The sequence below is a fragment of the Pseudorca crassidens genome, chromosome X (genome assembly GCF_039906515.1).
Source record: "Pseudorca crassidens isolate mPseCra1 chromosome X, mPseCra1.hap1, whole genome shotgun sequence".
NCBI classification, from domain to species: Eukaryota; Metazoa; Chordata; class Mammalia; order Artiodactyla; family Delphinidae; genus Pseudorca; species Pseudorca crassidens.
The window spans coordinates 89,191,418-89,216,326 of NC_090317.1; the positions used below are offsets into that span (position 1 = coordinate 89,191,418).

Here is a 24,909-nt window from a genome sequence, read left to right on the forward strand (position 1 = left end):
GTACTACTAGTTCAGTATACAAAAATAAATTGTATTTCTATATACTAGCAATTAATGGCCTGAAAAATTTAGAAAAAAATCCTTTAATAATAACATCAAAAAGAATTTGAAAACTAAGGAATGGATTTAAAGTGTAAAACATATACTGAAAAATGACAAAACTGTTGAAAAAATTAAAGATGTCCTAAATAAATGGAAAGACATCTCATTTTTACAGATCAGGAGGTAATAATATTAAGATGGCAATACTCCCCAAACTTATATATAGATTCATTTCAGTCCGTAATCAAAGAAACTCAGCTGGTATTTTTTTAGAAATTGAAAAGCTGATTCTAAAATTCATATGGAAATACAAGTGACCCAGAATAGCCTAAACAATCTTGGGAAAGAAGGAAACATTTGGAGGAATCACATTTCCCAATTTCAAAACTTACACAAAGCTACAGTTATCAAGACAGTGCTGTCTTGGCATAACAGACATATGGATCAATGAAACAAAACTGAGAGTCTAGAAATAAACTCTGATGGTCAATTTTCATCAAGAGTGCCAAGATAATTCGATGGGGAAAAAAATTAGTCTTTTCAACAAATGGTGCTCTGACTATTGGACATCAACATGCAAATTAATGAAGTTAGACCTTTACCTCACATAATATGCAAAAATTAACTACAATGGATTAAACACTTAAACGTTACAGCAAAAACTATAAAACACTCAGAAGAAGACATAGGTGTAAAGTCTCATGATCTTAAATTATTCAATGATTTTTTAGATGACACCACAAGCGTAAGAACAAAAGATAAAAACAGATAAATTGGATTTCTTCCAAATTAAAAACTTCTGTGTTTCAGAGGACACCATCAAGAAAGTTAAAAGACAATCCACAGAATCAGAGAAAATATTTGCAAATCATACATCTGATAAGAGACTAACATCCAGAACATATAAAGAACTTTTACAACTCAACAATATGAGAAAACCCAATTAAAAATTGGGCAAATGACTTGAATGGACATTTATCTTAAGAAGATATGCAAGTTGCAAATAAGCACATGAAAAGATGCTCAACATCATTAGTCATTAGGGAAATTCAATCAAAACCACAGCAAAATACCACTTTACCTCCACTAGTATGGCTAAAATAAAAAAGGCAGACAAAAGAAGTGTTGGTGAGGATGTAGAGAAATTGAAACCCTCAGACATTTCTGGATTGTAAGATGGTACAGCCACTTTGGAAAACAGTTTAACAGTCCCTCAAAATGTTAAACATGGACATACCATGATTCAGACTTAACACTCCTAAGTATATATGCCAGAGGATTGAAAATATATGTCCACACAAAAACTTCCACATGAACATTCTTGTCAGCATTATTCATAATAGCTGGCGTAGAAACAACTCAAGTGCCCATCAATTGATGAATGGATAAATAAAATGTGGTATATACTACAATGGAACTTTATACAGGAAAAAAAAAGGAATGAACAACACAGATGAACCTTGAAAGCATAATCCTTATTTGAAGACAGTCACAAAAAGCTAAATATTGCATGATTTGACTTGTATGAAAATCCATAATCTACAGAAAAAGAAAATGGATTAATTGTTGCCAGGGGCTGGGGACAGTGAAATGGAGATTAACTGCTGCTAATGGGCATGGGGTTTCTCTTTGCGGTGAAATCAGTTGTAGTGTTTTTTGCACAAATCTGAATATACTAAAAACCACTGAATTGAACACTTAAAAACGGTGGCTTCTATAGTATACAAATTATATCTCAATAAACCATTCTTTTTTTAAGTGGGGCTAATAGCTCCTGCTTTATAGTGCTGTTGGGAGCATTAACTGAAGATGTTTGAAAACTTGCAAAATTAGGCACCCAAATATTTGGTGAAACTGAAGATAAATTTCACCTGCTTCCTAACTTTGCCCAGAATTGGACAAAATATACTACCTAGGTAAATGTAACAGAGCTCCAGGGTCAGAAGAAAGCTTAATCACCTGATCCTTTTGCACCGACACATTGAATGGAGTTCTGGCCTCTTCACTGGGGGAGCTGGGACAAGGTGGACTCTGCTCTGTGCTTTCCCTTTCTGGACCAAGTAACTATTTCTCCCCACCCACCTGGGAAGAATCCCATACACATACACTCCTTCACTAGCAAGCATGCCTCCATCCTCCCAGAGAAAGATTTGAGGTACAGATCTCTCACTTTGGACTTGAGAAAAAGTGCTGAGCTGAAAGAAATGTTTCAAAAGAAAAGAATCCGTAACATCAGCCACAACTGATTCTGTCCTGCCAGTGTTTTCTTTGGGTATTCTGACAAGTCAGGGCTTAATGGATAAGGGGACCAATTAACCCTGAGCCCTCCATAAACAGATTAAGTTTCAGACATATTCAGGACTCAAGGGTAGGAGACCATGATTTCCTGAAACTTCCAAAGAACACTGAGATGCTGAATTCAGAATCTGGTCTGGTGACCAAGGTCTGTTTTCAGGCCTGTTAGGTATTCGTGCCTACCCCAGCTAGGCTGGGGAAATGACTGGCCTGGAAGCCCATATTTACATTCCCATTTTAACTCCCAACATATATAACAATTCCATGAACTGCCTTACTCAAGAACACAGCTGTCACATTCTATTGTAACCTGAATAACGATTTTGAAATAATGGGGCACAAGAATTCATCTTACTTTATATACAAAGTATATCTTGTATTGCATTTATTCCAATGGAAAATGAGATGTGAACATTGAAATAGTCCATGTTAGGAAGGATGCGTCCCTCACAAAAAAAATAGTGTGACTGTCCTATGTTTGTATCCATCAAGGACCTACTATGTGCCAGGCTCCAATAATATGGAAATGGATAAAACACAGTTGAAACTCTCAAAATGAGCTCCATCTTTTGGCAACAAAGACAGTTACACTAGAGTGTGTTAAAGGAAAGCAAATAATGCTGTGAGCACAGAGAGGGAGATCCTACCTGAGTCTGGGGTATTATTGGGGCGTTGAGATGAAGAGAAATGCCTGAGCCCATTCCTAAAGATACAGTAAAGAAGATAGATGGACAAAAGGATGCTAAGGAATAGCTCCTCAGGCAGTAGAATAAAATTTGTATATTTATAGACATGTAAGATGTTTAGCTTAGCTGGAACCAATTTAAGGGGGTGGTAAAAATGAGTTAATCTACAATGGATAGGGGATAAAGAGATAGGGATTTACATTTGGCAAATATATGAAGCCACCCTAAATCAGTACCATTCCACTGATAATTACCATAAGACAAGTCAAGGAACAGTTGGGCAGGGGAAATGCCTTACTGGGCTTCCTCAGAGGGGCCCTTTGGTGAGGGCTGATTGCTAGCAGTGCTGCCTTAAGAGAGAACTTCATTGGAGCCTCCAGCCTCACCCTGGGGGATTAGGGTTGAGTTCCTGGCCATAGCTAAAGGGAACAAATGAAATAAATCCTTTCCACCCACTCTCTCCGAATCCCCAAAACATTCAAGATTTTCTTTAACAACAACAAATGATTTATTTGCAACACAGCCCAGTCCCCATCATTTCAATACAGCACAGGAGTAGGAAAGAGTCACACTGCAAGCATCATTTAGTTCAAGGCAGAGTTCCATGGCTCCCAATACAGCAAGGCCGTCTCCCCCAGAGACCCATGCCCGGAGCCCAGCTGAACACACGAACAGGCAAGCTCAGAATGAAGTCGGCCCCAGGCCTCATCACATTTCACCCTTCCCCCACAGCCCTTTTAAGCTTCCTAACTGCAGCCTTCTACCCCCTCCACTTCTAACCAGGCCAAGTCCCAGCCTCCTAGCCACCAGGGAGCTTTCTTTGTGGGATCATTATCAGGGGTTTAAGGGTTACCTAAAATGAGAAAATACCCTGTGAAATCTATTGTTCCATAGAAAGTTTAAAACGACTCCCCCATACATAATCCTAATCAGCAATGACAGCTCTTTATCTCTTCACTATAGACACAGGCGATTTTGAAGTGATTGTCATCTCAGCTCCATACACACTTCCCTACTGGCCTTATTAAAGACTGCTCTCCTCACCCTAGGGTGTAAAGGAAACCCAGGTATTTCCCCCAGGTTCAGAGCCTGAGAGGAAAAGCCCTGATGGCTTAGAAAAAGATTCCCTTCCTTCTGTTGCCCTCAAAAGATTTTTATGGAGATTATTGCCTAAAAGTTTTCTAGTCCATCTGAGAAATGGTTTTAGATTTAGAGGGAAATCCAAATACAGAAGCAGGCAGTCTTTCCGATATGGTACTAGTTTCTAGGATTCAGAAGGCAAGGAAGAGGAGTATAAAATCTCAAGTTGCTTTCTTCACCCCAAATCTTCTAGATCCTCAGAAGATGGACTCTAGGACGATTCTACCTTTCCCAGGACTTGGCGGTAAAATTCCTAAAGTTCTACAATCATGGACTGGTGATGTTTGACAAAGTCACAATAAAGAAAAGACAAGAAAATAGAGAGGGCCTCTCCAAAGGAAGATCTTAAACATTAAGGGCTCTGACTAATGGTCAAAACATACTGATGTTTGATATCAGAACTATTTTTATAAAGTAAAGTAGGGGAAGAGACTTAAGTAACAACACTGAAGGCAAGGAATAGAACCTATAGATTGGGTAGAGCATCACTTGCAGCTTTAACATTAATATTAGTTTATTTTAAACCCTTTTCTAATTTCTCAGGCAAACCTGAGCTAGCTGTACTTTTGCTATCACCTGCACGTGCAGGACTGGGCAATCATATCCTCATATTCCTTGTACAGGATACTCCCATTTGCTTCAATCAGAAGAATGCTAATGGGAACATACTTATAAGGGACACAGGAGGGCTGAGGGACGCTCTGGTCCACCAGCTCATTGACAAGGTTCTGGATGATGGCATGATTGGGAGAATTGAGACCATAGTGTAGTACCCGAGGGCAGACTCCCTTACAATAATTTGGAGTATAGAGATGGGGAGCAATGATCCAGTGATCCCAGCCCAGCTGCTGGAAGCTGACTTGGAAAGGGTGGAGGGAACACTGGTTACTTTCAGGCCCATCACGCTCCCTGGAGGGGCCAGGAACCTCAGATGCGATACTGCCTGCTTGACGAGCCCTCCGCAAGAGAAGAGAAGGATCTATTTCCGTAAACTCTTCCAGGCCTCTTGGGAGAAGTTTGGCCTTCTGAACACTCTGAGTGTCATTGAAATAGAGTAACAAGAAAGCAGTGTCCAAGGATGAAGTGCCATGCCACCGGAACTCAAGAACCTCACTACCTCTTGGCCGCTGACACAGGAAGCGGAGTCGTAGAACCCTGTGCCCCTTGTGATTCCAGAGATTTTGCCCAACATGTTGCGTGATATCCATCTCTGTCCAAGCTTCGGGCAGTAGGGAAGACTTTGAGGAGCCACTTCCTGAAGAAGGAAAGTGATCGGTTGGGCTTTTCTGGACCCAGGGCTCCACATGGCAGGAGAGGTGGGAGTGAGCTAGGTGAAGTTGATGGCGGTAAACCACAGTGGCTCTGACTAGTTGGTATGCTACCCAGTTTGGTCTCAGAGGAAAGTCCAGGGTCTGTTTGTGCCAGGGGCCTGCATCAGTAAGAGGGAACAAGAGCAGAGCATTAGCTTCTTACCTCCTAGCCTGAGTCTCGCTCAAAAACCTGCTCAATGCAAACTGACAAGCAGCCCTAAAATGAATTCAAGATCATAATAATAGCTATCATCTATTGAGCACTTACTAATGTATTAGATGCTTTACATACATTAACTCTTGAATCTGCAAGAGCCTTATGAGATAGTTATTTTCCCCATTTTGTAGACAAGGAAATTGAAGCTCAGAGAAGCTATGCCAGAGGACGCACAGCCAGTGTGTTAGAATAAAGATTTGAGCCCGAGTATTTTTCCCTTAAGACAAATTGTGTCTAACTTTTAGATCACTCACAGCACCAGGCTGAGAAAAACACCGCAAATGCAGAATTGTGTATATATATTGTATGTATTATTAGCTGACTATTAAAGGTGACCAATAAGGAGGGTTATTGAGACATACATGAATAACAAATCCTCATGCTATATCACTATACAGATGCAGCTTTAGGGTGACAGTCCAATACTGGGGGCTATGGTCTGCCATCACTTCAAATCCGGGGCTGAGATGGCACAAAATAATTTTGTCTATCTACTCCTAGTGGGGGCAGGTATTTACCATTTCTGCCTTCTATTTGAATTTCTTCTTGAGCAGCTATTCCCTTCTTGGTCCATTTCCCCCTTAACCCTAAGTCTCTCCCTTTTCCATTCCTTACTGGAAATGATTCTTCATTTACCCCATTCATTGTAAATACCATTTTCAACAAGGCCCTGTTCATGTAAATATTTCGTTAGCTAAGAAGTCTACTTAGAAGCTATATGCCTTAGTGATTAAGAGTTTTAATCTAAACTGTGATGCTGACACCCAGTGGCCAAAGGGTTGGAAAGCTGGGCCTGCAGTGCTCTGACCTTCTGCGCCCTCTCCTGGCAAATGTCAAGAGCAACAATTACAAAAACCACGCACAGCAAGAAAAAGCCTGTCATCTTCACACATCAGTAAACATTCCCATGTTAATTTACATATTATTCACCTAACCTTCCTTCTCCACTGAATCCAGGAGCCTGGAATTCTTCAGTAGGCCTGGGACGCTCAATATAGAAACTCTTTAATGTTTTGATGCATCAGGATTTTTTTTAATATTATGTATCTAAGTTTCAGGTGTAAAGCATCATAATTCAACATCTGTGTACACTACAGTGTTATCACAATCACAAGCTTAGTTACCATCATCTGTTACCACACAGTTGACTCCCTTCACCTATTTCACCCACTCACCCCCCACCCCCTTTCCCTGGTGGTAACCACTAATCTAATCTCTCTACCTGAGTTTGTTTTTATTTTTTGTTGTTCATTTGTTTTGTTTTTTTATATTCCACATATGAGTGAAATCACACATCAGGATTTTTTTTTAAGTTCATGTTCCAACTCATGCTTAATACACCCTCAAGTTTGGGGCACTTAGATATCATTCAGACAAGGCCCAAGCCAGGCTTGTATTTGCTTTCTCAAATTACTCCATACTCCCATCCTACAATAATCTTTCCAAGAGACCCACGCATACATCTGCCCCACCCTGCCTGAAAAGGAATCCAAACCCAGCCTCTAACAGGCTGTCTGGTGAGGAACTGCCCTTTCCTTTCAGACCCTGACATCACATATTTCCTGAAGCAGGGTGGGGTTGCTAAGGATCAGAGCCAAGAAGGGTCTGCTCAGAACTTTTCAGGGAAATGGCTGACTCACACATCCTGTGTGATTGAACCTGGAATAGCTCTCCAGGTAAGCTCGATTCAGCTGGGTCATCTCCTGATGGAAAGATCAGGCCCAGCTCTCTTGTCATCCATTTCTGGATCCTTTCCAGAGTCCCTAGATGCCGGTATGTCCCACAGTCAGACCAGGGTACTGGCCTAATTCTAGGCATCTTCCTTTCTAGCCTCATATCATCTGTACAGAATTGATTTGTGCAGCTCCCAGTTGCACTTGGGAATGAAACCCAGATCCCTTGAAATGACCTCTGAGTCTCATATCCCATTGCTCTCCACAGTCTCACTAGGTTCCAACCATCCTGATCTTCCTTCTGTTCTTCAAGTCGGACAAGCTTCTTTCCACCCTTTAGGTCTTTGCACATGTTGTTCCCTCTGCCTAGATCAGACTTCTCCTTCTCGCTCCCCTTCTCATGCAGAGCTTCTTATCTTACAGACCTCAGCTCTTCAAAGATGCCTTCCCTGACGATCCCATGCAAAGGGAAGATCTCTTTGCTATTCTCTATCAAAACCACCTATTTCATTCTTTGATAGCATTTACCACAATTTACAACTATCCGTGTTTACTTACTTGTCTCACCCATGAGAACCATGCCTATCTTGATCATATTCCCGCCACCTAGTACAATGTCTAGCACTTAGCATTTGCCAAATAAATATTTGTTGAGTAAATCTCCACCCACACCAAGTTATCTTCTTTTTCCTTAATCAGAATGCATTCCCCTCCTTGTATGCATTATCTCTTTACTCCTTACACAAAAGTCCAGCTCAAATACCACCTCCTCATTGAGGCCTTCCAACTGTCTCACTGCTTCCCTCTCCTTGCACTAAGCAGCAACCTATTTCTTCTTTGGAGTCCCGGGAGCCCTACTGCTTATCCTTTTCAAAGCATTTGCCACACTCCACCACCATTGTGTGATTACTTATCTATCTATTCTACCATAGTGGGGGCTCCTGGAGGTCAGGGAAGCGGTTATTTGCCTCTTTATACCCAACCCAAACACAGTGCTTGGTGCTCAATTAAAATCTGTTAAGCAGTCAGCACAACAGGGTAATTAAAAGCACAGGCTATGGAGCCTGAAACCCTGGGTTAGAAACCCAGCTCTGTTAATTACTAGCTGTGTTACATTAAGCCTCAGTTTCTTCACCTATAAAATGGGTATGTTCATAGTACCTACCCTGTATGATAGTGAGGAGGATTAATGAAAATAATGTTTGCAAAGTACTTTGCCCAATGCCTGGCACATGGTAAGTTCACACTAAAGGTTAGTTTAGGGAAATGGTAGTTGTTTTACTTGGAGGGAAGGAGGATAAATCGTGTCTGTTGTAATCGCTGAGACTAACAAAGGTGTCTGTTGTAATCGCTGAGACTAGCAAAGGCTTAAGATTGATCTCACCAGGTTCCCAAGATTTCCCTGAATGATGGCTTTCTGCATTTCACAGAGAGCCCCACACTGCAGGAGCCCACTGCTGCCCCGGAACAATGTCTAATGCAGATGTTTAAAGCAGAAGCAACCATAATGGGAACAAAGAAAACTCCAAAATACATTTGGTACCAAAAACCCGAAGTAGCAACCACAGTCTGAATAGAAAAACTGGTGTACAAGGATATCAGGGTACCACATTCAAACACAAGTAGTTACGGACAGACAGACTTGAACTCAAATCCTGTCTCTGCCACCCACTGTCCTTGTGACCTCTGCAAGTTATTTAACTTCTCTCTGTGTTTTACTTTTCTTATCTTTAAAAATTAGGCTAAGTGCTCCAGGACAGCTAATGAGAGTAGCTGTCATTAAGGATTAAATACGATAGCAGATGCTCACGGAGCCAGGTATACAGACTCTCAGATGTGAGCCTGTTTCTGTCCTTTCTGAGGCCTTGTAAATTTCCCCACTTCAGCATCCTGTACCCTTTGCCTTCTAAGAATAAAACAACACAAACAACCCTGCACAGGAATGTATATGACTATTTCTCAATTATAACTTTCAGAGATATAACAAGCATTAAGACTTTCTTTGAAAGGTAGGAGCTGACACATTGCTCAGTTGCCCTGGGGCCTGGGAGAGCTTCCTCAGGTAGGCCCCAAGGCAATCTGTTCTTAAATTGGGCCCCTGAAGGGAAGCAGGCTTGGAGCCAGCTTCTCCCAAGTTTGCCATCTTTTGAAAACCAAGCCTGAGAAAACCACCTTCCAGGCAATGAAGCCTGACAGTAAACTCGCAGATCCCCTTTTCTCTACACTCTTCTTCCCCATTTTTCTCCCCTCTAGGACAATATGGTATGATAACTCACCTCTGAGAGGTCTTGCTACATTACCCAACGGCCTCACCAGCCTCACCATGGTGGCCCCAATGGTGCGGTTCTCCCTAGGGTGCCCACTCTCATCAGCTGAATGCTGGTACAACTCCAGCATATACCGCAAGGGAGGCCCTAGGACCCGTGGCTTCCTCTGCTGCTTGCCAGGGGCTTCTTCTAGCAGTTCCCGAATCAGGGGCAAGGTAGGGGCCTCAGGCAGGAGGGCAACAGAAGGCTGCCCTACCTGTGTCATTTGGACCACGTGTTCCATAAAAAACACCAGTCCCCAAAGAAGAAGGATTCTAAGGATGCTCAGGAGGACCATCTTGAAAGGCTTGGTGTTCAGCAACACTTTCCAGCACAAGCCCAAAGGATGCCACTCTGACCCTTTCCTTTCACACAGGTAATAGCATCCAGGCTCCACTACCACAAAGGATAGGGCAAGAAAAAATGAAAGGCAGGCAGGCAGGTCCTATGTTGCTTCCTCTAGGAGGATCTCCTTGACCAAAAGGAGGTCTTCTAAATTGTCCTCTTTGCATCAAAACAAACAGAAACGCAGGAGGGACAAGGCAACATGCCCCTCCTGCTCTCCAGGGCCAGGAACAAGATAGCACTTAAAAGGAGAGGTCCATCCCAGGACCTGCTCCCTTACCTTATCCACTAGGATGAAAAGAAGCAACCCTATCCTGCTCCACTCCAGAGCTTTAAAGGCAACCTCTTAATCAGTCCTTAAAGGGCCAGAGGCCTCCTGCTCCCATCCCACTTCCATGCAATACTTTTCCTAATGCAGCATTTCCCAAAATGTGGTCTACTAAGGACTTGCAGTGAGACTATCTGAGGTAATTGTTAAGAATTCAGGCTCCGGGGCCCAGCCCAAAACATGAACTCTCTGAGGATACGCTCCAGAAATCTGAATCTTAAATCCTCCAAGAAGTTCCCACTAAAATATGGGAACCTCTGTGTGAGTATGGCTGCTGGAGCTTGAAGAAGATACCTTAACAGTGGTTCTCAATCTTGACTCTACACTGAAATCACCTGGAGAGTTTTAACTATTATGGATTCCTGGGTACCATCCCCAAAGATTCTGATGTTGTGGGTCTGGGGTGTTACAAGGGCATCAGGATGTTTTAAAGCTCTGCAGGTGATTTTAATGCACAGCCAAGTTTGAGAACTCTGACTTAGAATTTTCTGGTTTCCTCATGGAAGGTGTTGAGATCCTGAGTGGGCTTCATCAGAGAAGCCTGGGGCAGTGGGAGATGAATCTGTGGAAGCTGGCTGGAAGCTGACCTAGCTTGGCTGGTTAATGGAGGCATCAGGGCTGAGCCAGTTAAGGCTACCCCACACCAGGATTCTTCAGAAAAATGGTAGGTGTTGTCCTGGCCCTGTCCAAGTAGAATCAGTTTGCTGGGCTCTAAGGAGAAGGTGGGGCAGGAGGTCAAGATGTGGCTCTTGTGGAACAGGCATGGACTTTGTAAACAGACAGACCTGTGATTCTTTCTCTTATTAGCAGTCATTTAACCTCTCCAAAGCAAATCTCTTCGTTTCCCTGAGCCTCAGTCTCCTCACTTGTAAAATGGAGATAACATGTTTTATCTCATAGCTTGTTGTGAGGATACAAGGAAATAATCTGTGTTAATTCCACAAAACCTAATTAGGCATATGATATATGGTTACATGCTAGAAATTATTTGTTTCCTTCCTCTGTTTTTTCTAACATGGCCTTGGTCCCTGGCATGTATCGTAAAACAAAAGATATGGGCCCTCTAGTTCTGGACTCAAATCCCAAGTCAACAACCCATTAGCTGGTGACCTCAAGCAAGGTTACTCCCAGACTGAGTTTCTTCATTTGTACTGCTGGCTCCTACAGAGAGTTGTTGTGAGTGTTGTATTGTGTACATTTTTATTGTATACAATGACATACAAGTAAGAGATATAAGCAGAATGTTCACAATAGGCAAAACCTGAATGGCCAAAACATGAAAAGATGTAAAGGAATCAGAAAAATGCAATTTAAAACCACATGTGCTTCCACATCCATTGAATTGGCAACATATTAAAAGTCTGATGCTATTAAATCCAGGTGAGGATGTAGAATGCAGGTAACTCTCTTACACTGCTGGTGGGAATGTGATTTGGTACAATTGTTTTATAGAGCGATCTGGCATTACCTCTACTGAGTTTGAAGATGTGCAATTCAGGTATTGCTACTATTGCTAGAACAGTAGCTTTTAGATATTTTTTTTGGTCTGTGATTCACAGGAATAAATATATTTTACATCAGACCCAATAGAAACACAAGCGCACACACACACACACACACACACACACACACACACACAGGTATCTGAAGTAAACATTTCCTGCAACAATTTTTATCTTTCCAACATGTTGGGAGGGATAATATATCATAATGGGTAAGAACACAGCTCTGGATTCAGGATCCTAATTTCAAACTCCAGCTCTACCACTCATTAGCTTGACCTTGGGCAAGTTACTCAACTTCTCTGTGCCTCAGTTTCCTCATCTGTGAAATGGAAACCATAGCCTCTCTCTTCTTCAATTTTGTAATATATATGTAAAATGAGGTTAATCAAAAGACTTACTTCATAGGATTTTTGTGAGTATTTAATGAGTTAACACATGTACAGCACTTAAAAGAGTGCCTGGCACAAAGTAAGTACTAGACACAGGTTAATTATTATTACATTTCATGCAAGTTGTGCTCTCCAGAAAGCTGAGCTTACCCTGAAGTGCTAGTTCTGACCTCATATGAGCTGTGGAGAGGTGGCCCATAAGTTTCTCTGTCCTCCATGTCCACACCGCTTCTCCCTGCTTCCTTTCCCCCTTCTCTGCCTCCCGACATTCTCTTTGGCCCTTGACCTCTGTTACCAATTTAAACTTCCTATTTTCTATCCAACATAACTCAGTAAAAGAGCAAGTTATTAGGACAACTAGCAAAGGATCCATACAAGAGTTCCCAGCACAGTTTTCTTTGATGTTTCTGTGGTATTTGAGTAGGATTATATACGTCAAGAACATTTTTCTGCCATAGTAGTAAGATTTTGATACAGGATCAAAAGAAGTAAAAAGAGACAACATATTCACTGGAAATAACATGATTTGGGTTAGAATTCCTGGTTCTGCCATTTTTGTCTGTTGCTTAACCTCTCTGCATCTCAGCTTTCTTAACTGTAAATTTGGAATATTCTTTAGGGCTGTGGTGAGATTTAAATGAGATAATGTATACAAAGTATTAGCATATAGATACTCTTAAATAAATGTTAAAATTTATCATTAATAACCTATGATTTTAAACTGTATGTAAAGTGTAACTGACTGAAGGAAATATCTACTCAGCATCCTTCTAAAGTTCAGCTGAATTTTTATTCCATCCCTCTACTCACCAGGGCTTCAGAAGACTCACCTGAATGAATAGTTCAGCTTTCTTATTTCAGAAAGAGATCCAAAAACTAACTCCATTCTTATCACCAGAATTGAAAGAAGCTGACTTGATTATTTCCTGGAAATGCCCCCTGGTGGGTCTGATGTATGCTACTGCCCCAAACCCCCAGAAGAGGGCACCAACTGTCTTTCCAGCCTTTATGGTTGGAGGGGTGGGGTGGAGTGGAGGGGCAGGTTATAGGTGATTGGAACAGGATCTACTAAATGATATTTACCAGGCCTTTCTGCTTTAGAAAAAGCCAGTATGTGAAAACACTAATTATTTAAATTGGACAGTTTAGGAGGTGATTATTGATATGACTAAAAGTGTTCTTGACACAACAAAATAGGTCACCACAAGTTGCTTTGAGCAGCAGGAAACCTTAATGCACACTGTGGGTTAACTTTTCAAACTATAATATGCTGGGCACACTGGTAAAAGGCATGAAATTTACAAAAGAATAGATTTTTATCCAATTTGGGGGAGCATGGGTATTGTTTAAAGTACATATGTACTTTAAACATCATCTTTTACATGATTATAATTTACATTTCCTTACAATTGTGTTCATTCAACAGATATCTAATAAGTACCTCCTATGTGGTTGTGTAAGGTGTTAAGGGTGCAGGCCTATTGCCAGACTGCCTGGGTTCAAATTCCAGCTCTACCACTTAACTAGCTTGGTAATTTTTGCAATTGACTTAACCTCTCTGTACCTCAGTTTCCTCATCTAATAACAAGGATAATAATAGCAATATTTCAGAAGACTGTCGTGAAGATTAAATGAGTCAATGCATATAATAAGCATATTATGTTCTAGATACTGTACTAGACTCTAGGAGTACAGAAATTAATAAGACAAGTTCTTGGTCTTTAACACTCCCAGTACTATGCTTGGCACTGCAGTAGGTTGGGGGACACCACGATCAAACAGTTTCTCTCTCAAGAAGATAACAACCTTGATAGAGACATAAAAGATAGGAAATATTTCCCATAACCATGATATTTCCTCTGATTACTCTTCTGAGTTCTTAAAATATGGACCTATTTTCTAGATGTTCTGTTAAAAAAATCATTTTCCTTAAAACAGAGAGTATGGTATATTTTATAGAAATATTTATTTGGCACTAGACTGTATCATTTTACATATTATATCTCATTTTATCTTCATATCAACTCTGTGAGTTAAGTACTATATTCCCATTTATAGGTAAAGAAGTTGAAAATCAGAAAAGGAAACTTGTCCAAGGTTGTACAGCTCACAAATGGTGGAATCCACTGGGATTTGGACCCAACTTAGAGGAAATTTCAGAGCCCCTCTCTTTGTATCTTGTAGGTTGCTATATAAGCTGCCAATGAACATTTAGCCCCTTAAGAAGACTCAGTTCCCCAATAAGATAATCCCACAAGGATTCCTGAGTACAGAATTTTAACTCTCATCATTGCTTATAGACCATAACATTCCCAGACAACTAGAAGACCAGGTTTTCTTTTAGCCAAGCAAGCAAGAGCTAAGTAAGAGCTAAGCATGATACACTCTGAAGTTCCTTTTGGCCTCAGAGACACCTGCTGTCTTTGGAGCTTTTGGTCATTTTTGGGTAATCAAGTCATCAGTAATCATTGACCGTATTCCCATTCTATGGCCTCCCTCTGTTTGATCCCAGTAGCTACTTGTATTTCTTTAATTTGATAATAAAGCAAATGACTAGGTAACTGACTTCCCACATTAAAGGTAGGGAGACTGTGCTTCCCCTGAAAGACCTACAGAGACTGGTTGCATACGTATCACTCCATCTTCTATTGTATGTCAGCTTCGCAGGGATTGGCATGGCTGAATACAAATGGATCCTGGGCCACAACAACTCAGTACAAGGAAGACATAATTTGTAAATGATATGACCAATAGTGGTTAATGTCCAAAATATATAAGCAGCTCATACTCATCAAAAGTATTAAAATATCAAAAAACCCAGACAACCTTATTTAAAAGATGAGCAAAAGACCTGAATAGGCATTTTCCCAAAGAAGACATACAGGTGGTCAACAGGCACATGAAAAAATGCTCAACATCGCTAACCATCAGAGAAATGCAAATCAATACCACAATGAGATATCACTTCATACCTGTGAAAATGGCTATCATCAGAAAGAACACAAATAGGTTGCTTCCATGTCCTGGCTATTGTAAATAGAGCTGCAATGAACATTTTGGTGCATGACTCTTTTGAATTATGGTTTTCTCAGGGTATATGCCCAGGAGTGGGATTGCTGGGTCGTATGGTAGTTCTATTTTTAGTTTTCGAAGAAACCACCATACTGTTCTCCATAGTGGCTGTATCAATTTACATTCCCACCAACAGTGCAAGAGGATTCCCTTTTCTCCACACCCTCTCCAGCATTTATTGTTTGTAGATATTTTGATGATGGCCATTCTGACCGGTGTGAGATGATATCTCATTGTAGTTTTGATTTGCATTTCTCTAATGATTAATGATGTTGAGCATTCTTTCATGTGTTTGTTGGCAGTCTGTATATCTTCTTTGGAGAAATGTCTATTTAGGTCTTCTGACCATTTTTTGATTGGGTTGTTTGTTTTTTTGATATTGAGCTGCAAGGGCTGCTTGTAGATTTTGGAGATTAATCCTTTGTCCATTGCTTCATAGCAAATATTTTCTCCCATTCTGAGGGTTGTCTTTTCATCTTGTTTATGGTTTCCTTTGCTGTGCAAAACTTTTAAGTTTCATTAGGTCCCATTTGTTTATTTTTGTCTTTTTTCCATTTCTCTAGGAGGTGGGTCAAAAAGGATGAATGGATAAAGAAGATGTGGCACATATATACAATGGAATATTACTCAGCCATAAAAAATGAAATTGAATTATTTGTAGTGAGGTGGATGGACCTAGAGTCTGTCATACAGAGTGAAGTAAGTCAGAAAGATAAAAACAAATACCGTATGCTAACACATACATATGGAATCTAAAAAAAAAATGGTCATGAAGAACCTAGGGGCAAGACAATAATAAATACACAGACCTACTAGAGAATGGACGTGAGGATACAGGGAGGGGGAAGGGTCAGCTGGGACAGAGTAAGAGAGTGGCATGGACATATATACACTACCAAACGTAAAATAGATAGCTAGTGGAAAGCAGCCACATAGCACAGGGAGATCAGCTCACTGGTTTGTGACCACCTAGAGGAGTGGGATAGGGAGGGTGGGAGGGAGAGAGACACAAGAGGGAAGAGACATGGGGACATATGTATATGTATAACTGATTCACTTTGTTATAAAGCAGAAACTAACACACCATTGTAAAGCAATTATACTCCAATAAAGATGTTAAGAAAAAAGATGTTAAAAAACAAAAAAGAAAGGAAGAACACAAATAACAAATGTTGGCAAGGATGTGAAGAAAAGGGAACCTTTGTACACTGTTAATGGGAGTGTAAATTGGTGCAGCCACTATTGGTGCACCCAGACTCCTCAGAATGACAAGCAAGGCCCTTTCTGATCTGACCTGTAACTATTTCTCAGGTCTCGTCTATATTCATATGCACATTTGCATCCTACACTTCATTTAAGCTCAAGAACTTACAGTTCTTGGAATCAGGCAAGCTCCCCCTTAATCCCCCCATCTTTTCTCATGCTATTCCCCTTGCCTATAATGCCTTCAGCTGAGGTGCTCAACAAAAATTGTTAAATAAATGAATAAGTGAATGAGTGAATGAATCTGTTTATCTGTTTCCTTGGCCGTTTTTGAGAGCGGCTACATGGCTGTGCATGATCATGAGTGGGGTATTTATTTGGGGAAGTTGGAGGATATTTAAATGGTAGGATTTCAGGGAATCATTGAGATCCTCACTGCATTAAACCATCACTCCTGTTAGCTTATCACTGGACCTTATCCCATGAGCTTTATTTCCCTGAACAAAGGCTTAGTGTTACTGGAAGTCTCTGATGGAGGGAGGAGTGCTAAAAAAGAAAGAGGGGGCCAGACAGAGAAATTGGAAGTGGGACGCAGCTGATGGGAAAAGCTAACAGTACCACTTTGCCCAGAACAGATGATGTTGTGATGACACTGGAGCAGAAACAAGCCAATCTGAAATATAACAAAGTGCAAGGGGAAAAAATTGACTTAGAGCCTAAAATATACTGTGGGCAGTTTTAATCATCCTGTTGTTGACGTAAAAGTCAGATTAAAATCACGTATACTCCTAATCCCACATACCTAAGGTAGAGAACTAAGTGGAATGCAGCAGGGTTTTGGGCCATTTCCAGAGATAGATCATTTTCAGTAGAGCCCTTTGGGCTTGAGAAGGAACGGCATGGAGCATGGGTGGGTTAGGATCCCCTAGCAAAGCCAAGTCCATTAGACAAACAGCTCTAAAAAACCACAGGCTTTCCATAGTCCCTGTGGAGGGACAGGAGAGGCCTGGATCGCAGATATCAAAAACCTGGTGAAAGACCAAGATATGTCCTCTTCTGGCCACTTTCAGGCCTATCCAAAAGAAAATCAAACTCATTTAGTCTACTAGGCTTTTCTGGGATGGCTAGGGTTGATGTTTATGGGAGTCCAGTATCCCAGGTCAAAAGATTTCTACCCTTTTCCTAGAGCCTGGACTGGAATTGTAGGTGAGAAATGAGAGAATCAAATCAAGCTCCATTGTACTTTCCCTCTATACTCTGCTCCCTGTCAACTACTAAGCATAACTTCCTTCCATTGGTGAATTTTATTAGTTCTTTGAAGAAACAGGAAATTGGAGAATTGAATAGGAGATAACACTTGGGAAAACATAGGATACAAACGAGCATTCTGGGCCTGGTTAAATAAAGGTCCCATAGAAGTTGTCCCATAGAGGGGTAGTGGAAAGAATACAGACCTTGGACTTATTTTGTTCAAATTCCCCTTTGCCAACTTATTAGGTACATAATCTTAGAAAAGCCCCTCATTGAGCCTCAGTTTCTCACCTGTAAAATCAAACCAATAGTACCAACTTTGCCCATATGAAGGTTGAATGCCTGGCACCTAGGTTGTAGTCAATCAATGTTAGTTAATTTTCCCCTATTTGTGGAAAATCGTGGAGTGGTAGGTGAATTTGGTCCTGAGAGACAAGAATTTTGAAATCCTGAAGTCTGGGTTGAGCAGAAAGGGCTTGGCTAAGCACTCAGGTCTTATAGATTTGGTATGTAGAGGGGAAGGTCATTGGATGGATGAAGTACAACTCTAGCTGGGAACTATTGTCTGGGTACTTTATGGGTAAGCTGAGTTTGGGGGGTAATATGTAAGTGGATGATGTAATAGGGCCTGTGATGCCATAAAATCTGGGCTTCTCATCCTGTCTGGCTCAGCTTTGCACTTGTTGTGTTATCTTGCATAAGCCACTATGTTTTCCCAATTCTAATCACTTTCTCTCCCCTCCTGCCCTCACTCCCACAGTCAAATCAAGATATTATACACAGTAATTATTATTTACAAACTATGAAGCTCTGAATTCTCTGTGGAGAAGGATAAAGGAGAAAGGAAGGTAAAAACTGAGAGAGAACAGAAAAAGAGAGAGAGAGGCAGGGTGTCATCAGTGGGAGAAGGACGTTTAGAGAGGTGCTCTGGAAAGATGTTTTGCATAAGAAGGAATATGGTTTGGCATTTAACATATGGAATTTGAGACCAGAAGTCGTAACTGTCTCTTCATCAAGAGTGGAATTTGATTGATTCGCCCAATTGAAGGGCCTTGCTTTGAGCCATGTAAGATAGAGTTTGAGAACATGAATTTATATTGTATGACATGTACATTTTTACAGGATTGGTAAGGGTTTGTGGTGTGAGTAGAGGTGGGGAGGACTGGAAAATAATATTTGCCATGCAATCAATTGGGTGAATTTTAAAAATTGCTCAATCACTTATGTAAGGAACTCTACAAGTAGCTATATTAAACAAGCTTGTCTCTCAATGTTTCTACTCCCTAGAGATATATTTCCGTCTCTTTCCCTCCTTTTGCCATCAAACTTCTAGCTTCATAATACATAATTGTATACTGACTTCCGGTCCTACTATTCAACCAATACTATTATCTCAGATGTTTCAACAATCTTCACATAGTGTAAATCTCTGTCCTCCTTTTTTGTGATCCTCTAACGCTGCTGATTTCTTCCTCTTTGAAATTATTTTTTCTTCCCCCTAGGCTTCCATGAGCCAGCACATATCAGGTTCTCTTATTACCTTTCTGACAGCTCTTTCTTTGCCTCTCAAGGCTCCATTTTTCCTCTGGCCCACTCAGAGTAGATTTTCCTCATGATTCTCTTCCCAACTCTCTTCTCTTTCTGCAGATTCTTTCTTTGCCATCACATTCCCACAACATCAGCTATCCTCTCTGAGTGATTTTGGTCTCCTTATTTCAATCTCAAGCTCCAGTTAGTATTTCTAATTGCCAGCTGGGCACCTCTGCCTGAATTTCCTGCTGTCATATGCTACTCTTGTCCTAACAACACATATCTACTTTCCCAAGCCAGTTCTCCATCATGTATTCCCTTCTCTTATTGCACTACCACTTTCTCTGCCAAAAAAAACCCCAGTCATCCTTGAATCGTTTCTCTCCTTCACGCTTCATATTTGGTCCCCAGATCCTATTGATTCTACCCTCAAAAGTATCTTCTCCCCCAAGAAATTACAATAACCTCTTTATACATTTCATTACTGTTACAACAACTCATTTCTTCAACAAACATATATTGAGTCAATTACAGGGTGCTGGGCACTGGGTATACCACTGTGTATCTGATCTCAAGGAACATGCAGTCCTGTAGGGAAGGCAGACAACTAGAAAGGAAATAAACATACAGAGATAAGTGTCAGAATAGATGTAAATATAGGAAACTGTGGGACACAGAAGGACAGTTCCTAAGCCATATTGCAGGGTTAAGGAAAGCTTCACAGAGAAGTATAAGAGTTTATCTGGCACAGGAGGATTAATGGAACATTCTAAGCAGAGGGGTAAGCACAAGCAAAAGCATGGGAGAGAGAGCACACTTTTGGGAAATATAACTTATTAGAGATGACTAGAGTGCAGGAAGAGAAGTGGGGCAGGACACTAGACTGATTGGCAGGGGTCAGATCATGAAAGGTCTAATATCCCTGCTGAGGAGTTTAGAGAGTTTGGGAAACTCAAAATATTTTAATCAAGAGAAGAACAATATCTGTTTTGTACTTGAAGTTTGTCCTGGCAGTAGTGTGGAGGCTGAATTGGATGAAGGCAATTCCAATGAAAATCCTAATAATAATAATTAGAATCCATAAAAATACAATTGGAAAAGTAAACGGCAAAATAATTAAGAAAGTTGTACGAAGGGCCAAGTAATAAGCATCAAGGAGGGTGGGCGCTAGTAAAATATTCCCATGGTTAAACCCACTGTGATGGCTAATTTTGTGTTAACTTGGTTGAGCCAAGGGATACCCAGACATTTGGTCAAACATTATTCTAGGTGTGTTTGTGAGGGTATTTCTGGATAAGATTAACATTTGACTTGGTAGACTGAGTAAAGCAGATTGTTTTCCCTAATATGGGTTGGCCCCATCCAATCTGTTGAAGGCCTGAATAGAACAAAAACTTTGACTATTCTGTGAGTAAGAGGGAACTCTTCATGCCTGAGTGCTTGAGCTAGGACATAGGTCTTTTCCTGCCTTTGGACTGTAATTGAAAAATCAGTTCTTTTGGTGTCTTGAGCCTGCTGGCTCTCAAACTGGAACTTATACCATTGGCTCTCCTGGTTCTCAGACCTTTGGACCCGGACTGGAACTACACCATCAGCTCTCCTGGGTCTCCAGCTTGCCTACTGCAGACCTTGGGATATCTCAGCCTCCACAAGCATGTGAGCCAATTCCTTATAATAAATTATATATAAATATAAATATCCTGTTAGTTCTGTTTCTCTGGAGAATGCTGATTAATACAGATTTTGGTAACTAGAAGTAGGGTGCTGATATAACAAGTACCTAAGAATGTGGAAGTGGCTTCAAAATTGGGTAATGGGTAGAGGCTGGAAGATATCCATAATAGAAATATGGATATTAAAGGTGATTCTGGTGAGATCTCAGACAGAAATGAAGAATAAGTTATTGGAAACTGGAGGAAAGGCGATCTTGTTATAATGTGGCAGTGAACTTGGCTGAATTGTGTTCTAGTGTTTTGTGGAAGGTAGAAGTTGAGAGCGATGAAATTGAATATTTAGCCGAGGAGATATCTAAGCAAAGTATTGAAGATGCAGCTTGGGTCCTCCTTACTTTTTATAGTAAAATGTGAGAGAAGAGATGAATTTAAGAAGGAATTGTTAGGTAAAAAGGAAGCAGAACTTGGAGATTTTGAAAATTCTTAGTCTAGCCATATTGCAAAAAAACCGAGAAAGCTTGTTCTGAAGAGAACATAAAGGGTGTGGCTGAACAATCATTTGATAAGGAGATCATGGGTGCAACTCATAAATTTGATCAGCCATCTCAGCAGAAGCTAGGAATAGAGATGGGATTACACCAACAGAAACACTGCCAGTTGGGCCTAAAGAGGACAGAAAAAATGAAATGAAGGAAGGCTGTCAGACTTCCTAGGTCTCACAGGACCAGCCCATAGGACCATTTGGCTGCAAACACGCACTATTCAAAAAAAGGGAAAAATGGCCCTGAAGGTGATTCAGAGACCATCAGGGCTTCCTCCTTGGTTTCAGAGTATCGTTGTCCCCTCGGTGTCAGCAAGCCAGATGGCCCTCAACTAGAGCTGTGGGGAAAGGGCTGCCTGGAGCCTTTTGTGTGGGACTGCCACCTCTGTGGGTCCAGAAGGCAGGATATCAAGCCAAAGAGGATTATTTTTGAAACTTAACATTTAATGGAATTTGCCTTGCTAGGTATGGACTTGCTTGAAACCCTTCACTCCTTCCTTCTTTCCTATTTCTATCTTTTGGAGTGGGATTTTCTATCCTATGCCTGTTCCATCACTGTATTTGGGAAGCATGTAACTTGCCTGGTTTCACAGGTTCACAGCTGGAGAGGAATTTTGCCTCAGGATCAATTGTACCTCAAGTCTCATCCATATCTTATTTAGATGATATTTAGATGAGACTTTGGACTTTTGACATTAGAGTGATGCTGGAACGTATTAAGTCTTTGGGGGCTATTGGGGTGGAATGAATGTATTGTGCATGCAATAAGGACAGAAATTTGGGGGGGCAAGGGACAGAATGCCATGAACTGATTTGTGTCCCCCTAGGTTCATATATGGAAGCCCTAATCCCCTGTGTGACTGTATTGGAGATAGAATCTTTAAGGAGATGATTAAGGCAACATGAGGTCGTAAGTGTGAGGCCCTGATCTGATAGAATTGGTATCCTTAGAAAAGAGGCTGAATCACCAGAGATTTCTCTCTCCACTATGCAAGGACACTGTGAGAAGGCTGCTGTCTGCAGCTCAGGAAGAGAGCTCTCACCAGAAACTGAACTCTGCCAGAACCTTGATCTTTGACTTTTCTGTCTCCAGAACCATAAGAAAATATATTGCTGTTGTTTAAGCCACCCTGTTTATGGTATTTTGTTATAGCAGAGTGAGCAGACTAAGATACCCACAGACTCTTCTGCATTGCTTGAGTTCAAGTCCCAGCTTTATCATTTACTGACTGAATGAACTTGGAGAACTGACTTGGCTTTCCTGTGTTTTAGTTTCTTTATCTCTAACACATAGTTTCATGTTTCTGCACAGTTTTCATAACTATCATTTAAAATTTGAATAGCCTTTACCGTGTTGTTGAGTTTTAGGTGTTTTCTGTATTCTTACTATTATAAAAAATATTCATACATTTAGCTTTTTTGTTTTCTATTGAGTTTTCCCCATAGGATTGACTCTCAGGAGTAAAATTACTAGGTAAAAAAATATTTTTATTGCTGCAGATGCATATTACCAAATTGCTTTCCAAAAGGACCAAACCATTATGGACCGATTTAATAGATATAAAAAACTTCCTATTTATTATTTCACTTCACATTTCCTTTGTTATTAGTGACCTTGAACTTGCCCCCAAATGTTTGTTTACTCTTTATATTTCTTAATTTGTGAATTATCTTCATGTTTTTTGTCTATTTATCTAGTACATTCTCAATACCCCTATACATGTAGGTATTAATCTTTTTCTATCATATTTTATGTACATATTTCCTTAACTATTTCTTCCTTACTTTTTAGATTTGTTCCATTTCTCTAAACAGAAGATTTAAAATATATAGTAAATTCTACTGAGCTCTAACTTTATAATTTTTAAAAACAGAATTAAAACGCTAAAATAATTCCAAAGGACATCTAAAAATTATTCCAATCCTCCTTTTTCAAAGTTTCTTATGATTGAGTTTTAAAATGTATTCTTTAATCTACCTTGAATTTATCTTTGTGTACATCATAAGGCTTAAATCTAAATATTCTTTTCCTGATTGTTAAATAATAAATCTAATATCAATAATTAAATATCCTTTCCACACCCCCATTGGTATATATTTTTTACTTCATTGTATAGGCAATTATGTTAATAATAATTAATATAATAATAATTATATATATTTATGGTCTAGTGATCTGTATTTGGCTAAGAACCACTATATTTGCACTATGGTTACTTTATTTTTTCATTCCAATATTATTTATTTAATTTTGATAGTTCTCATATGGTTATTATTTTTTTAACATCTTTATTGGAGTATAATTGATTTACAATGGTGTGTTAGTTTCTGCTGTATAACAAAGTGAATCAGCTATACATATTTCCCCATATCTCCTCCATCTTGCAGCTCACTCCCACCCTCCCTATCTCACCCCTCTATGTGGACACAAAGCACTGAGCTGCTCTCTCTGTGCTATGCGGCTGCTTCCCACTAGCTATCTATTTTACGTTTAGTAGTGTATATATATTTTTGCCACTCTCTCACTTCGTCCCAGCTTAACCTTCCCCTTCCTCGCATCCTCAAGTCTATCCTCTATGTCTGCATCTTTACTCCTGTCCTTCCACTAGGTTCTTCAGAACTTTTTTTTTTTTTTAGATTCCATATATATGTGTTAGCATACGGTATTTGTTTTCCTCTTTCTGACTTAATTCACTCAGTATGACAGACTCTAGGTCCATCCACCTCACTACAAATAACTCAATTTCGTTTCTTTTTATGGCCGAGTAATAATCCATTCTATATATGTGCCAAATTTTCTTTATCCATTCATCTGTTGATGGACACTAAGGTTCTTCCATGTCCTGGCTATTGTAAATAGAGCTTCAATGAACATTGTGGTACATGACTCTTTTCGAATTCTGGTTTTCTCAGGGTATATGCCCGGTAGTGGGATTGGTGGGTCGTGTGGTAGTTCTATTTTTACTTTTTTGAGGAACCTCCATACTGTTCTCCATACTGTTATCCATAGTGGTTGTATCAGTTTACATTCCCACCAACAGTGCAAGAGGGTTCCCTTTCCTCCACACACTCTCCATCATTTATTGTTTGTAGATATTTTGCTGATGGCCATTCTGACCGGTGTGAGGTGATACCTCATTGTAGTTTTGATTTGCATTTCTCTAATGTTTAGTGATGTTGAGCATCCTTTCATGTGTTTGTTGACAGTCTGTATGTCTTCTTTGGAGAAATGTCTATTTAGGTCTTCTGCCCACTTTTGGATTGGGTTGATTGCTTTTTTGATATTGAGCTGTATGAGCTGCTTGTATATTTTGGAGATTAATCCTTTGTCAGTTTCTTCATAGACAACTATTTTCTCCCATTCTGAGGGTTGTCTTTTCATCTTGTTTATGGTTTCCTTTGC

General features: G+C 40.2%; 1 protein-coding gene across 1 annotated transcript; it reads right to left on the minus strand.

Annotated features, from left to right (window-relative positions):
* Nucleotides 1-4,735: 4,735 nt before the first annotated feature.
* Nucleotides 4,736-9,988, minus strand: BMP15 (bone morphogenetic protein 15). The gene is made up of 2 exons (XM_067723033.1): nucleotides 9,640-9,988; nucleotides 4,736-5,592 (listed from the first exon to the last, which is right to left on the minus strand). Exons 1-2 carry the CDS (start codon nucleotides 9,965-9,967, stop codon nucleotides 4,736-4,738), a joined length of 1,185 nt encoding a protein of 394 aa, XP_067579134.1. The 5' UTR covers nucleotides 9,968-9,988.
* Between the last annotated feature and the right edge of the window lie 14,921 nt (nucleotides 9,989-24,909).